Raw genomic sequence first — 16,367 nt, 5'->3', positions numbered from 1 at the left:
GTCCCTTTAAGGTTAGCACTAACTTATTACTGCAAAACTTTCAATCCATTGCAGTAATTTTGTAAATGTTACTGTTTGTTCAAATAGGTAGCCTAGAGGATTCCATGGTGTGTATTATCTTAAAGCAAAAATTATATTTCAAAGGAAGAAGGGACCCTTTAAAAACATAATCTTAAACAAGCACACGCAACGTTTACAAAACAGTGATAGTTTTGATGGAACCTATTATTAACCTTCCATACCTGTTGAGCAACACCACAGACATGCTGTATATCAAATTAAATCCAATGAAGGAAAGCAGATTGAAATGAAATGCTGAAAGAATATGTTAAATCATGGTGCATTAAAGTGCTGTATCACGGTTACAGAATAGTTCATTATCAATCTGTGCCTATAATTGTTCTGACACACAAAAACAAACTGTGTTTTACCTTCATTTAAAATGTAACCTCATTGAGCACTCAAGAATTTTCAAATTTCACACAACTAATTTGCAAATTTCACGCAATTTGTGAGTGTAATAGTGCATTAAAGCAACATTAAAAACAACTCTTGTGTTTGTTTAAAACAATTCCTTGTTTCAACTCTCTAGAGAGACTTAATAAGAAAATTCTGAAACCTTGTAGTTCTTCAGAATGCTGCAAATCAATAGCTGGTTTAGGCAAATTGCAGCATGTTTAATAAAACCTTGTTTAATAAAAACTAGTTTTTTATTATTATTATTATTATTATTATCAGGTATGTGTAGAGCGTCAACAGATTCCGCAGCACTATAGACATTGTTTATAGAAATTTGTAATATTTTACATCCAACCATCCACAATCCTGTGGATTGTCACATTATTGAGTCTGCCCACGTTTTCACCTACAGATCCTTTGCCCAGGGAAAATGTCCTGTTTTTTAAGAACTGCCCAAGTTCTACCCAGGTCACCTGTTTCTGCCTGACCCCTCCCACAAAAGCCAGAGGGGTTTATATTCCGTTTAACCAATAACATTACTTGGCATCCTTTTCTCCTTTTATGGCTTTTTGTTTAACATGTATAAAATTGATTGTATTTATCTGTTAATGTAATGTAGAAAACTGCACAAATTTGTTGACACTGTCTAAACAAAAGATGATAATATTAATAATAGATTTCAGTAATAATATGATAAATTGATACATGTACAAAATGGTGTCATAAAGCATCTTGTATCCCCACATCTCTGCAGTATTTGTACAATCAGCTGGGATTTTTTAGCTTTCAAATATTTTAGTGTATTGCAGAATAGTGATGCTAGGCAACAGAAATAAGTGATCAACATGATCTAGGCTATTAAATTCGACACAATCTAAGAATACTTAGCTTTAGTCCATATTATAGCCTAAATTGTCAAATTAAGGACATTTTAACTTTTAAAAGCCACCTGCTGTTTTCACTATTTTCTTTTTTTTTTCTTTTTTTTTAATGCCATTTCTAGTGGAAGAAAACAATAGATATAAAGTGAGCTCTTCTTCTGCAAAGCAGCCCTAATAATGAACTTGAAACTAACAAAGAGAAATGCGTTGCCACTCTCACTCCTACTGAACTGTGTCACCCACAGCACTCCTTTCAAAAGCATCTTGTCTGGGTACTGAATAGGAAGAATCTTTTAGAAAATGAGACCTATTGTCATATTTTATGTACTCACAGGATACAGCCACAAATTAAGGCTATAACAAAAATCTGTAGAAAATCAGCACAAGAGCATTTTACTTTGTTAGTGTTATGTCTGCTGACCAACCACGGAACACTGACATTTTTATACAAAACTAAGGGAGAATAGGCAGGAACCAGTATAAACCACCCAAGTAATTATCTGAATGAGTAATGTATAACAATAACTGATTTTTTTCCCCCCTGTAGTATTCTTCTTACAAAAGCATGTAGCATTCTAAAAGACAATTGCCTGATTTGGAAAGTATGGAAATGCATTCCGTTTTCCTTAGTGAATTAATATAGTGTTTAATGCAATTATTTCCTTGCTTTCTGATTTTATTTAAAGCTGCCATGAAAATGTTATAGTAGCTGTTACAGCTCTGATAATATAATACCATTTTATGTACCACCTTTGGGCATTGAACCTGCAACACTCAGCAAAGTTGTCATATGCTTTCCTACTGAGCTTGTCAGCCTTGCAGTATACTTGATAACAAGGATTCTTTTTTTTAGCAAAACAAACACCTACCTTGTCCATCAGAGACACAGCTGAAATATGTTGACAAAAAGCTCCTCATGCAAATGATCTTCTCTAGAGCCTTGTGTGTGCTTTAACCATGTACACAAATTAGGTATAGTTATAAATAGATGTCATATTTTTCAGATTTCTTCAACCCCTTTTTAAAGTTAGAGCTAAGATGAAAAATCTGTGTTTTTTTAAGATATAAAATTTAGATAATTTCTATTGCACATTATAAATTATTGTAGAATTTTATTGCACACTGCATAATAATGTTATTTAAAGGGATATGAAACCCAAAAACATTATTTTGTGATTCAGACAGAGAATACCATTTTTAAAAAGTTTTCAGTTTACTTCTGTTATCAAATTTTCTTTGTTTCTATGATATTCTGTGCTGAAGAAATACATAGGTAGGCATCTGGAGCACTTCATGGCAGGAAATGGTGCTGCCATCTAGTTCTCTTCCAAATGGATAACATTCTTGCAAAACTGCTGCCATATAGTGCAGAAATGGTCCGCCTCCTAAGCATACTTCTCTGCTTTTCAACAGAAGATACCATGAGAATGAAGAAAATGTTATACTAGAAGTAGATTAAAAAGTTATTTTCTCTGAATCATGAATGAAAAAATTTTGTTTTCATATCCCTTAAAGGGACACTGGACCCAAATTTTTTCTTTTGTGATTCAGATAGAGCATGACATTTTAAGCAACTTTCTAATTTACTCCTATTATCAAATTTTCTTCATTCTCTTGGTATCTTTATTTGAAATGGAAGAATGTAAGTTTAGATGCAGGCCCATTTTTGGTAAACAACATAAGTTGTCCATGCTGATTGGTGGATAAATTCATCCACCAATGAAAAAGTGCTATCCAGAGTTCTGAACCCAAAAAAAAGCTCAGATGCATTCTTTTTTTTTTAATATAGAAAGAGAACGAAGAAAAATTGATAATAGGAGTAAATTAGAAAGTTGCTTAAAATTGCATGCTCTATCTAAATCACAAAAGGAAACAAATTGGGTTCAGTGTCCCTTTAAAGGAAAAAAAAAAACGCTCTCATTGAAAGTAAAAAAATGGTCAGTAGTGGTGATGTGAAATGTAACTTCTGTTTTCCAGAGTTCAAACTATCCTTTACAACTAAATGAACTGGTTGTCAAAGAGAATTCACTTTTTTTTTTATATATGCCCTTGTGTGCAGTGCCCAGTAGTTGAGCACAGATTATAAAATGACAATTTAAATTTGCTATCATTAAAAGCCAGGTATGTAAAATTCTGTCATTACCAAAAAAAAAAGTCTACCTCTGTAAGCAGCAATACACCCAAAACATTATACCTCAGACCAAGGGCTCATTTCCATTGAGACTTAAAAAATGGAACATTAAGCTACCGAAGTGGCCGACAGCTAAAAGTAGTTTACGGTTCCATTTTAGTACCAGGTTTCCATTGAAATATTTTGTGCTTTGCTTGCAGTTGCTCTTTTCGTGTAGGTGTAAGTTAACGTTGTGTTAACGTTTCCATCCAATGTCGGATTTCTTGAAAATTAATTGCTTTGGTAACCAGAACTTACACTATAAAATGTAAAATTAACATCTGCCCTCCCTACCTGTGATCACTTCTAAAGAGGAACAAGAACAAAGATACACTTCAATAACAAAATCAACTCCATCAGAAATGAAATCAGCTCTCAACATAATTCCATTCCCTCACCCCCTCAAATGCTCTCAATCAACCACAACCCACATAACCTTAAACTTAGCTCATTCTCCCCTGTTACTGAGGAAGAAGTTTCGGCACTTATACTGCGCTCTCACCTCACTACCTGTCCCCTTGACCCTATCCCCTCACAGCTACTCCCCTCCCTCTCTGCCACCCTTACCCCTATACTCACACACACTTTCAACCTCTCCTTCAGCACCGGTATATTTCCCTCATCGCTGAAACATGCACTGGTCACACCTATCCTCAAAAAACCTTCCCTTGATCCTACCTCCCCATCCAACTACCGCCCTATTTCCCTCCTCCCTCTTGTATCAAAGCTTCTCGAAAAACTAGCTTATGCACGCCTTTCCCATTTCCTTACAATAAACTCCCTTCTTGACCCATTGCAATCTGGATTTCGTCCCCATCACTCCACAGAAACAGCAATTGTTAAGGTTACCAATGACCTACTTACAGCAAAATCAAAAGGCCACTTCTCTCTGCTTATTCTCCTTGATCTGTCCGCAGCCTTTGACACTGTTGACCACCCTCTCTTGCTTCAAACCCTCCAATCCTTCGGCATATGTGACACAGCCCTCTCGTGGCTCTCTTCCTACCTGTCAAACCGTACCTTTAGTGTAGCCTTCTCTGGGGCCTCCTCTGCCCCGTCACCACTTTCTGTCGGAGTACCGCAAGGCTCTGTTCTCGGTCCCCTTCTCTTCTCAATCTACACGTCATCACTAGGTTCCCTAATAAAGTCCCATGGTTTACAATATCATTTGTATGCCGACGACACCCAAATCTACTTCTCTGCACCAGAACTTTCTCCTTCATTGCTAACCCGTGTCACTAACTGTCTTTCTCACATCTCCAACTGGATGTCCTCTCACTACCTCAAGCTAAATCTCTCCAAAACTGAGCTCCTTATTTTCCCCCCTTCTTCAAAACTCTCCACCCCCAATCTCTCTATAACTGTCGACAACTCCATCATTACCCCTACCCCGCATGCCCGATGTCTCGGGGTCACATTTGACTCAGATCTTTCTTTCACTCCTCACATTCAGACTTTGGCTAAAGCCTGCCGCTTCCACCTTAAAAACATCTCTAAAATTAGACACTTCCTTACACAAGACACAACTAAGATTTTAATCCACTCTCTCATCCTCTCCCGTCTCGATTACTGCAACTCTGTCCTCTCTGGTCTCCCCACCTACCGCTTAGCTCCTTTACAATCCCTAATGAATGCCTCTGCCAGACTCATCTTCCTTACAAGTCGCTCTTCATCTGCTGCACCTCTCTGCCAATCTCTTCACTGGCTTCCTCTTGCCTCTAGGATCAAACACAAAATTCTCACTCTGACATACAAAGCCCTCAACTGCACTGCTCCCCCCTATATCTCTGATCTTGTCTCCAGATACTCTCCTTCCCGTCCCCTTCGCTCTGCTCAAGACCTCCTACTCTCCTCCTCTCTTGTCACCTCATCACACTCCCGTTTACAGGACTTCTCCAGACTGGCTCCCATCTTGTGGAACTCTCTGCCTCGCTCCACAAGACTCTCTTCTAGTTTTAAAAGCTTCAAGTGCTCCCTAAAGACTCTACTGTTCAGGGATGCATACAACCTACGCTAACCTTACTTTATACCAGTTCGTCTCCTCCATTGCTATCCAGTTATCCCCCCTAGCATGTAAGCTTAAGAGTCCAGCTGTTTGTTGATCACCTTCTCAAGAGCTGACTACAACAGTGCAACTCTTGGCAGGGCCCTCTACCCATTTGATCCCTATAACTGATTTTTTTTTTTTTTTTGTACTCTGCCTTTGTTAATAGCGCTGCGGAATCTGTTGGCGCTCTACAAATAACCGATAATAATAATAATAATAATACACTTATTTATAATACACGTTTTAACTATAAGCAAATACTATTTTGTATTAGAATTATATTTTCTACTTTATTAGTATATGTAATATGTATTGCTGCCCTAGGCATAGGTCTATTTTGAATTTTGTAGATACAGTATGTGCTTGAATATATTTTTTTATAAGAACATAAGTTCAACAATTCCTATACATGGGACAACAATAAATATCACATATTACAATTTGTTTCTACATTAAAACACTTGCATTGTTTGGAAGTTTTAAAATTTCAGTTGGAAATAGATCTCAAAAAGCTAATTTTTCCTTTTTTTACACCTAGATTAGCTGGGCGTCATTTTTTTCGATGTAGTATTAACGGTTTGCGCTTTCATTGAAAACCTGGTATAAGTTATCGCTTTACGACTTCTAATACTTTCTATGGGACGTAAAAATATTTTCAGCAGGTGGACCATGGCTGTCGAAATTGAGATATAACGTGCCATCTCAAGCAGACGATAAACTAAATTGCTTCCGACAGCATATTTATCGGTTTGCAAACTTGTGCAAACCTAATTACAACTCAATGGAAACGAGCCCTTTCTGTATAGTCCAGCTACCAAGAAACAGTTCTACAGAGTGACATACACAATCATTCACTACTAAGCAGAAAGAGGGAAATAAATCCTACAAACAATTCCCAATTTGAATGGGTTGCAACAAAGACAAAATTCAGCTACATTTTACAAACAAGAAAAAAAATGGGTCTTTTATGCCCAAACTTATGTGAAAAATTAGTTTTTTAGTATCATGTGTTAGCCAGAGTATGGAAGCTTATCTGCAAGGGTCAACTGAAACTCCATAGGTGAGTCCTACTCAATTTGAATTTGTGATGTTATATCTTTTTTATATGTTACTATGTTAGAGTGTACACTCCTGCCTCTGCAAGATATACAGACCATCTCTAATGAGATCAGAGGTGGGTTCCTTTAAATGTCATCCAATTAACCCTTTTCAAAGACATTCAAGCGTGAGATTACTATAATACTTGCATACACCCCTCACCCAGGTGCCCTTTTTATTGGTTAATAACTAATAACAAAATAATGCAAAAATCTCTAGTCTGAGGAAAAACATAAAAATGCATTAAAAAGGCTCTGACTGTAAAACACTCCATTGCCATGAAACTTCAATGGTTTTTAATACATAGAAATATATTTTTCTCTGCGTAAAACTGTTATGGAAGAAGCACATTTTAGAAGACCGACTTTAGTATTTCTTTTAAAAAAAAAAATAGCTTCAATTTGAAGCCAAAGTGTATTGAGTATCAATTTTGTTTTCTGATTTGGAGCGAGTTGCATAATATACCTTATTGTATAAAGGTGCAATATAAAAGGCTACATAAAGAAATACCAATTGGATAAGATATCAGTCACCTGGAAGGTTGTATTCAAACTCTTTGTGCATTTTGTATTACAAAGCTAGCTACCTCTACTTCTTGTCTGATAGAAATGTATTAGTACTTCATTGTGGTACTGAAACAATGTCACAGCAACCTTTTTCTATAGTCTTGTGAGACTTGAAATGCAGGAATACATTGGCATTTACGAGTGAGAAAGATAACATCCTTGAATCTTATCTCTGCTGATTGCTACAGACAATGTATAATGCAGAAATAGGTATGATCAAAATGGTCGGCAATAAGCTCATATTAACCGAGACCTATGTGCTGTATTTCTTATATCAAATCCATTTTTTCTCCCTAAAGCTCTTTAACTGTTCGTACATTCTGCAATATATCTGTGTTTGTTTATGTACTTTATCATTCCATTTAAAAGCGTCCAATTTTAAGTGCTTTACCTAAAGGCAAAAAGTTCAGAAATCTTTCTTATTTTTGTGATTAACAAAGTCTTAAAAATATTTTTAATACATTTTAGCATAGTTTTTTATTTGTATTAAATGATGTCTCTGAATGTCATTGTAAAGAGTATTGATTCTTTATATAGTGTTTTTATTTAAAGGGACATGAAAAACCTCTTGTAAATAAAAATTGTAATTTGTCCCACTCTCACTAGAGAGGCATGATCTGCAATGGATGTTTTCAAAATGCTGCAAATTGCCTAAGCCAGCTATTAATTTGCAATTTTGCATGTTACAGAATTTGCTTTTTGGTCTCACTAGGAACTGTAAGACAAGCACACTTTTTGAACAAAAGCAAAAGATGTTTACAATATATATAAAGATTTTCTCAAACTAAATCTGTAGTATATACTTTAATTTTTCTATTTGGATTTCCAAATAATATGACCTATACTGAGTATTCTCATGTATTATTATCCAATAGAAAGAATCTACACCTAGGCTTAATAGGCCATTATAATGATAAAATGACATACTCTAATTTGTGTTTAAAGGGACAGGAAACCCCAAAATGTTCTTTCATGATTCAGATAGAACATACAATTTTAAACAACTTTCTAATTTACTTCCATTATAAATTGTGCTTCATTCTCTTGTTATCCTTGGCTAAAGGGACAGCATTGCACTACGGAGCGCAAGGTGAACACATCTAGTCAGCCAATCACAATAGACAAATGTGTGCAAGCACCAATCAGCAGCTAGCTCCCACTAGTGTAGGATATGTGCGTATTGTTTTTCAACAAGGGATACAAAGAGAACGAAGCACATTTGAAAATGGAAGTGAATTTAAAAGTGTCTTAAAATGACATGCTCTATCTGAATCATGACAGTTTAATTTTGACTTTCCTATCCCTTTAACCCCCACAAAGTTAAAGAACCAATCAGGAACAGCAGTACGCTGACGCTGATCAAATCAGTACCCAAGACAAGTTTTTTTTGTTTTGTTTTTTAAACTGCAGTCCTCAGGGCACACCAACAGACCATATTTTCCTGATATCTGAACTAGATCTCAGGTGAAATAATCAGCTTATCAGTAACCATGGTCTCTAACCTGCATTCACCCATTAGTTGATTATTTCACTTGGGCTCTAATACAGATATCATAAAAATATGGCTCACTGGTGTGCCCTGAAGACTTGAATTGAGAAACACTGCTCTAGAAAGATACCTAAAGTGCCTTTCCCCCTTAGATGTCCATTTACCAGAGTAAAACCTAATTAAAGGGACATGGAAGTCAAAATTAAACTTTCATGGCATAGATAGAGCAGATATTTTAAATTAAAAAAAAATTCAACTCACTTTTATTCAATTGACCTCTTTCTATTGGTATCCTTTGTTAAAAACGTAGTTCCTCTGCATGAAAGCATATTAAGGTAGGTTTACAAGTTTGCATAGGTCTTGAGTAGCATATGTATATCATTAGTATAAAGGCTGTTGCCAACATTGGAAAGAAGATAGATTTCAACACAGAATACCAAGAGAATTAGGTAAATGTAATAACAGAAGTAAATTGGATCTTTTTTTAAAGTGTACACTCTGGCCTAAATGACAACGTTCTCAAGGTAAAACAGCGCTCCCAGGTTAGTGCTGGTATTACAAGTTGAAAGTAAAAATTTAGCGCATTAGTGAAAGACTCAGACATGCAAACTTCTGAACTTCGGATATCTCAACCTTTGTAACTCCCTCTCTCTACAGACTTCTATGGGAAGCGGTAAAGAAAGACCGGCTGTGCTAAAGCTGCATGTGTGTTAGGAATACTTAAAATTCCTATGTTCTTATGTTTTTATTTTTAAATCTGTCTATATATCTATCTAATCTATCTATCTAATCTATTTATCTATCATCTATCTATCTGTATATATGAATATTTTTTGTTTGTAAAATGTATAGCTATACCTATACATCTATGAATATATACAGATATAGAGATATCCATAGCTATATATTCAGGTGTTAGGTTTTTTTCTAACACTTTGTCCCTATTGATGTCTATGGGGGAAAGCGTGCACAAGCACCTCAATTCAGCCCTTGGCTTTTGTGCGGTATGGAGCTTAACGCCACCATATCGTACGCACAAGGAGGCTTTTCAGTAACTTAATGGCAGCGCTATGGAGAGCAAAATAACGCAATTTTTTGGCGTTAGTTTCGCACCCTGTTTAGCGCAAAACTCGTAATCTAGATGCATGTTTCTAACAAACTAAAACACTGTGATATATAATCCTTTATCATTGTTGAACGTGGTAGAGATGCATGAAAATGTGTGTAAAATACTTCTTTTTTGACAGAGAAGTGACTCAGTATGAAGTTGATATAGTTGCTTGTTTTACATTCACTAGGGGATATAGTTTTTCTACATCTTTAACTATTAATGCCAGCTCTTAATACAACGTTCTTTCTCTTCTTATCTTTTAATAAAGCAATATCAAAGATATTCACTCAGTCCTTGAAGTGACAGTTTATGATGAAGATAGAGACCGCAGTGCTGACTTTCTGGGCAAAGTTGCTATACCCTTGCTGTCTGTAAGTTTCATTCATCTGCCATACATCTCAATGTTTCCCTCAACCCAGAGAGAAAAAAAAAATCTTAGCTCAATGTCTGTCAATTTTCAGCTGAGATATGAAATAATATCATAAAAAAGAAGAAAATAAATAAATAAAATTTAACACACTGGGTCCACGACCATGTTGAATCCCACGGTAGTTAATTTTTCCTGACAGGCCCGGTGCTGGTAATGAACAGGTACTTGTCAGAATTGCCACAGTTGTTTTTGGCTCCCTGTCACTTTCAGCAGCTGGGGGTCAAAGGTTAGCTGGGGAGTGTATTCAGTAGAGACCATGAGACAGACGGCTGTCATGTCTTTCTTCCCGCAGATTCAAAATGGTGAACAGAAAGCCTACGTCTTGAAAAACAAGCAGCTGACAGGGCCAACAAAGGGGGTCATCTATCTTGAAATAGATGTGATTTTTAATGCTGTAAGTCTTAAGTTTGGCTTTTTTTTCACACTGTTAAAGAGCTGCAATTCTTGAAAGCTTTTGTGCACGATCTATAAAGTATGTCTGTCATCCCTCATTTTATATAAAGCTTTCTCTAAAGTGGAGAATAAGATTCAGCCACAGCATGGCGCACCCTCCCCGACTATTTCTCTGCAACTGTTGATACCTCTGTTCTTAGGTTTGCATGCAAAAATATTTCTCTGTAATGTCCCCTTATATATTTTATTCTTTGTGATTCACCATTTAAGTGTAATATTGATTCACAGAATAGTGTTAAACTGGTACTTTTGTACACATTGTTTGTTCATATAAATAAAGTGTTGTATATGTTTATATACAGGTAAAAGCTAGCTTGGGAACGTTAATACCAAAAGAACAAAAATATATGGAAGAGGAATCCAGGCTTTCCAAACAGGTAATTAAAGAAATACAGAAAAACATGTTTATATTATAAATGCAGTCAGCTAAATATTATGAACTGAGGCAAACAATGCTCACATATCTGAAAAAAAAATCCTTAAAGACATTCAGCATTTCATTTTCCTGCTTTCTATGTTGAAACATTTACGTTACTTAATGTTTGCTGTATGAATTTTTAAAAATCAGTTCATTAGATAAAGGTTTGTGTGACACCAAATTATAATCCAAACATTTCTTGGCTGAAAATATTAGTGTGTTCAGGTTTTTAAATAGGTGTTATTTTTGCATGTATTATTAGAAGAGAAAAATTAATAGCAGACATAAAGAAACTCACAAGGGAGTAGGTCTTCTCAACACCGACCTGACAATGTACCTCAATCATAACTTAAATTATGCTTGTTACAGACTGTGTAAATAGCAGAATTGTATAGAACCATCTGATGTCTGGGGGAAGGGAGGTTGTCATAAGGACATATATCCTCCAGGGGAGTGCAAGATAAGAATAACCAAGCTCATCTCACAATGCAAATTATGCAGAACTTGGTCTGAGGTTGTGTTCACAAAACCATTTAAAATAAAGTTAAAATTACATGTTTTTAAAAAACACTTTTATGCAAACCTTTGTAATTCCATAGGTGGGAAAAAAACACATTTATTAAAGAAACACCTAGTTCATCATGTGATACTTAGCTCCTGGGATGTTCAGAACTTTAAAGGAGATGCTTCAAATATTGTAATTAACCTTTTTTTTTTTTTGAGATGGGCAATTGCTTCACACACAGCCAGATTACGAGTTTTGCGCTATGAGTTTCTCGCTACTAACTTGCAAGTTATTTCCACCGCTCACCTTTAATAGCGCTGCTATTACAGGTTTGCAAAAAAACGGCGTTTGTGGACAATATGGCAGCGTTGAGCTCCATACTGCACACAAATACAAGCGCTGCTTTGAGCTGTTTTGACGTGCTCATGCACGATTTCCTCATAGACATCAATGGGGAGAGCCGGCTAAAAAAAAGTCTAACACCTGCAATGACAGAGCGTAAAGTTCCGTAACTCAGCCCCATTGATGTCTATGGGGAAAGAAAATGTATGTTTAAACCTAACACCCTAACATAAACCCCGAGTCTAAACACACCTAATCTGCTGCCCCCGACATCGCAGACACCTACATTACACTTATTAACCCCTAATATGCCACCCTCAATGTCGCAGACACCTACCTACACTTATTAACCCCTAATCTGCCTCCCCCAATGTCGCCGCCACCTACATAAATTTATTAACCCCTAATCTGCCGCCCCCAATGTCGCCGCCACCTACATAAATTTGTTAACCCCTAATCTGCTGCCCCCAATTTCGCCGCCGCCACTCTACTAAAGTTATTAACCCCTAAACCACTGGCCTCCCACATCACTAACACTAATTAAATATATTAACCCCTAAACCTAACCCTAACGTAACCCTAACCAAAACACCCCTAACTTTAACATAATTAAAATAAATCTAAATAAAACCTACTATTAATAACTAAATAATTCCTATTTAAAACTAAATATTTACCTGTAAAATAAACTCTAAGCTAGCTTCAATATAACTAATAGTTATATTGTATCTATCTTAGGTTTTATTTTTATTTCACTGCTAAGTTTGTATTTATTTTAACTAGGTATACTAGTTAGTAAATAGTTAACTATTTACTAGCTACCTAGTTAAAATAAAGCCAAATTTACCTGTAAAATAAAACCTAACCTGAGTTACACTAACACCTAACATTACAATAAAATTAAATAAATTAAATTAAAAAAATACATTTATCTAAATTACAAAAAATAATAAACACTAAATTACACAAAATAAAAAAAGAAATTATCAAAAATAAAAACGAATTACTCCTAATCTAATAGACCTATCAAAATAAAAAAGTCCCCCCAAAATAATAAAACCCCTAGCCTACACTAAACTGCCAATAGCCCTTAAAAGGGCCTTTTGCGGGGCATTGCCCCAAAGAAATCAGCTCTTTTACATGTAAAAAAAAATACAAACAACCCCCCAACAGTAAAACCGACCACCCACACAACTAACCCCCCCAAATAAAAACCTACCTAAAAAACCTAAGCTTTCCATTGCCCTGAAAAGGGCATTTGGATGGGTATTGCCCTTAAAAGGGCATTTAGTTCTTTTACGGTGCCCAAAGTCCCTAATCTAAAAATAAAACCAACACAATAAACCCTTAAAAAAACCTAACACTAACCCCTGAAGATCCACTTACAGTTTTTGAAGACCGGACATCCATCCTCATCCAGCCGGGAGAAGTCTTCATCCAAGCGGCAAAAAGTCCTCAACGAAGCTGGGAGAAGTCTTCATCCAAGCGTCAAGAAGTCGTCCTCCAGACGGGCAGAAGTCTTCATCCAGACGGCATCTTCTATCTTCATCCTTCCGACGCAGAGAGGCTCCATCTTCAAGACATCCGGCACGGAGCATCCTCTTTATATGGTCCCAGCTGTACACTGAAGGTTCCCTTTAAGGGACGTCATCCAAGATGGCGTCCCTTGAATTCCGATTGGCTGATGAGCTATGTACAGTATGTCTTTTTTACCTGTGCTTAAATTCTGCTTGTTACCTTCAGGTTTTTAGCTTTAACACTCACCGGTAGTGCAAGCACGCTAAGGGTAAACTGTTTTAGTTCCCTTTAACTTGCTCCTGTGTTGCTGTAACATTCTTAGCATGTGGGAAGCTTCTCAGGACTGATGGAGGTGGTAAAGCAAAATGATCATAAAAGCTTTACTTCCAATTTGGGGTAAAAAATTTTATTTAACCCTTTATGCGCTGCTATTTGCTACTGTTCTTACAGTTTTTTCTGTGCTTGTTTGAACAGTACCTTATGTGTTTTTTTATTGTTTACCTTTTAAGAGTTAATACATTTTACACTGTGCCTTTTCTGCCCTTCGGGGTTAACTTTTTTGTGTGCATTATACTGATTCTTTGCATTAGTCTATCTCTGATACTTAAGCTATTTACTTACTGGCACTATGGAGCAAACTGGTGCAGCTCAGGCCTCTGGTCTGTCAGCTGATCATGTAGAAGGGAAATTTTCTGTTACTTTAACCTATTCTAGTTTGCCTTTCGGCAATCTAAGGCTCAGAAAGATTCCACCTCTGCCCAGAGTTCTGGCTATTCCAAATCCTCCTGGAAGTATAACTCTTCTTGATCCAAAAACAAACAATGCAAGAAGCCAACTCCCAAGACCATATGAAGATCAGTCTTTGGTGGGGGGCAGATTGAGTCTCTTTAGAGAGACTTGGGAGAGATCTGTTCAGGATCCCTAGGTATTGCAAATGATTTCCCAAGTATAGTGAATAAGTTTTCATTGAAGGCCTCAATTGTAATGCAGCTTGTCAAACTAAAGGTACAATTCGAGAATACAGTAGAAAGTAAAAATACTTCCATCACAAAATTCTAGGACGGAACTTTTTCAGACATGAGTCATACATATAACACCGGTCCATAAAAAGACTCTGAAGACGTTGCATATATGTTACTTAAGTTCAGCCTTTAAAAATGTCAAGTTGAAATTTCAACATTGCTTAAAACCAGTAAGTGAAGGCAATGACATGACACCAAACTGTGTTCAGAACATGAAAACTGGGTGAATAAAAACCATTGTATGAATAGACAGAGAGAAACACAGAAGACACTCTACTAAGGGTTTATGGAAGCAGTAATTATACTAGTTCACTGTCTGAATTTAAAAAAAAATACAAAGATTTTTTTTTCTTTTTTCCAAGAGATGAGACAAATACCCAGCTGCAGCCGACAGCATAACAACATGAATGCCTCATTTGGTTAAATGTGGATTGAGGTACCAGGTGAGGAAGGAGAATAAAGAAAATGTGGGAGAGAAGAGAAACAAGGGGGGAGATTGGGACAGAGAAACCCCTCCAACAAAGGGATGGAAGAAATATTAATCTACAGGTTCAGGTTCAAACTCTGATAAAAGCTTCTCTCCATTTTAACAAAGTATTCTATGGTCTTAATAACATTGTCTATATCGGGAGGAGCAGGCTGCTTCCAGTTTCTTGCTATGGAGACTTTCATAGCTGCAAATATGAAGATCACAAGACTTTGAAGGGGTTTTAACAATTAAGGGAGTAAAATATTGAACAGGACAGTTTTCAGTTTTAATGGAAACGCTATACCTAGCTCATTACATAGCATGAATATCTGTGTTCAACATGGAGCTAACTTAGGACAACTTCTCTAAGATGTAGATCAGATCAATCCTCTTTCTCCACACTGCCCCCAAAACAAATTGGATTAGGATGAATATATTTGTGAGAGAGAGAGTGTAGTGCCATCTTAGTAAGACTTGTATGTACATCTCTAGATAATTAGCACAGTGGAGGGTTTTCTTTATAAGTGTTATAGCATGACCAATCATTGTCGGAGATAGTCATAGCAATATCTCTCTCCCAGGCTCATATTTGCCATATCTTTCCTGTCCCTACATCTGTCATTACCGCCTCATAGTGCCAGGAGAGGGGTTTAGACAATCTCATCCCATTTTTCCAGGCCTTCTCCCACTTAGTTAACTCCCTTAGCCCATTTTTAGAAATCCCCATGTTATAACCAAGCTATGGAGTCTGGTGTATTCAAATAGGAACCAATTTGGCAATGGAGGAGCAGTTGGGGAGAAGTGTCCTGGAGATACATTTTTTTTGGATAAGTACAAATGAGAAAGCAAAATCAATTCCCAGGATCTCCTCTGAACAACATGCGAGTCTGGGAAACCCCCTAGTAGACCAAATACTGAATGAATAGGAGAGGGGTAAGGCGAGATTCCAGAGTAGTACCTTAAGGTCCTCCAAGACTCTAAGTTCTCGAGAACAATCTTATTACAAGTACCTAGGTCATCCCACATACATTTTGCACCCTATAATTGCACCTGCACTAACCCATGCAAAGATATGGGTTAAATGAGCTGCTTCATAGTAAGCAAATATGTTGGGCAAAGAAACTCCTCCACGGCCAAACTTCCTTTGAAGGATTCTCCCGTAGATTCTCCGTTTCCTATCACGCCATACAAACTTTATGAATAGTGAGTGAAATCTATTCAGTAGGTCCTTAGGAAAGCTAATTGGCAGACATCTAAAATAGTATAGAATTTTTGGTAGAATGGTCATTTTCAAGAATGCAATACGGCCTAACTTAGGGACCTTTAGAAAACTCCAGGAATTAAGTAGAGTACGAACATCCTGCAGCAGAGAGCTATTGTTCTTGTCTC

At 36.6% G+C, this 16,367-nt stretch overlaps 1 protein-coding gene across 1 annotated transcript in view; it reads left to right on the top strand.

Annotated features, from left to right (window-relative positions):
- The window catches only part of MCTP1 (multiple C2 and transmembrane domain containing 1), a 1,142,062-nt gene that overhangs the window by 681,651 nt on the left and 444,044 nt on the right, over positions 1 to 16,367 (top strand). Inside the window, exons 12-14 of the mRNA XM_053701494.1 lie at positions 10,090 to 10,192; positions 10,544 to 10,645; positions 11,007 to 11,081. Of these exons, the coding sequence (XP_053557469.1) occupies positions 10,090 to 10,192; positions 10,544 to 10,645; positions 11,007 to 11,081 (280 nt within the window). The remainder of the gene's footprint in view (positions 1 to 10,089; positions 10,193 to 10,543; positions 10,646 to 11,006; positions 11,082 to 16,367) is intronic.

Source organism: Bombina bombina, chromosome 2 (genome assembly GCF_027579735.1).
Source record: "Bombina bombina isolate aBomBom1 chromosome 2, aBomBom1.pri, whole genome shotgun sequence".
Taxonomy (NCBI): domain Eukaryota; kingdom Metazoa; phylum Chordata; class Amphibia; order Anura; family Bombinatoridae; genus Bombina; species Bombina bombina.
Note: the sequence above shows the minus strand (reverse complement) of the source record. Positions and strands in the feature narration are given on the sequence as shown.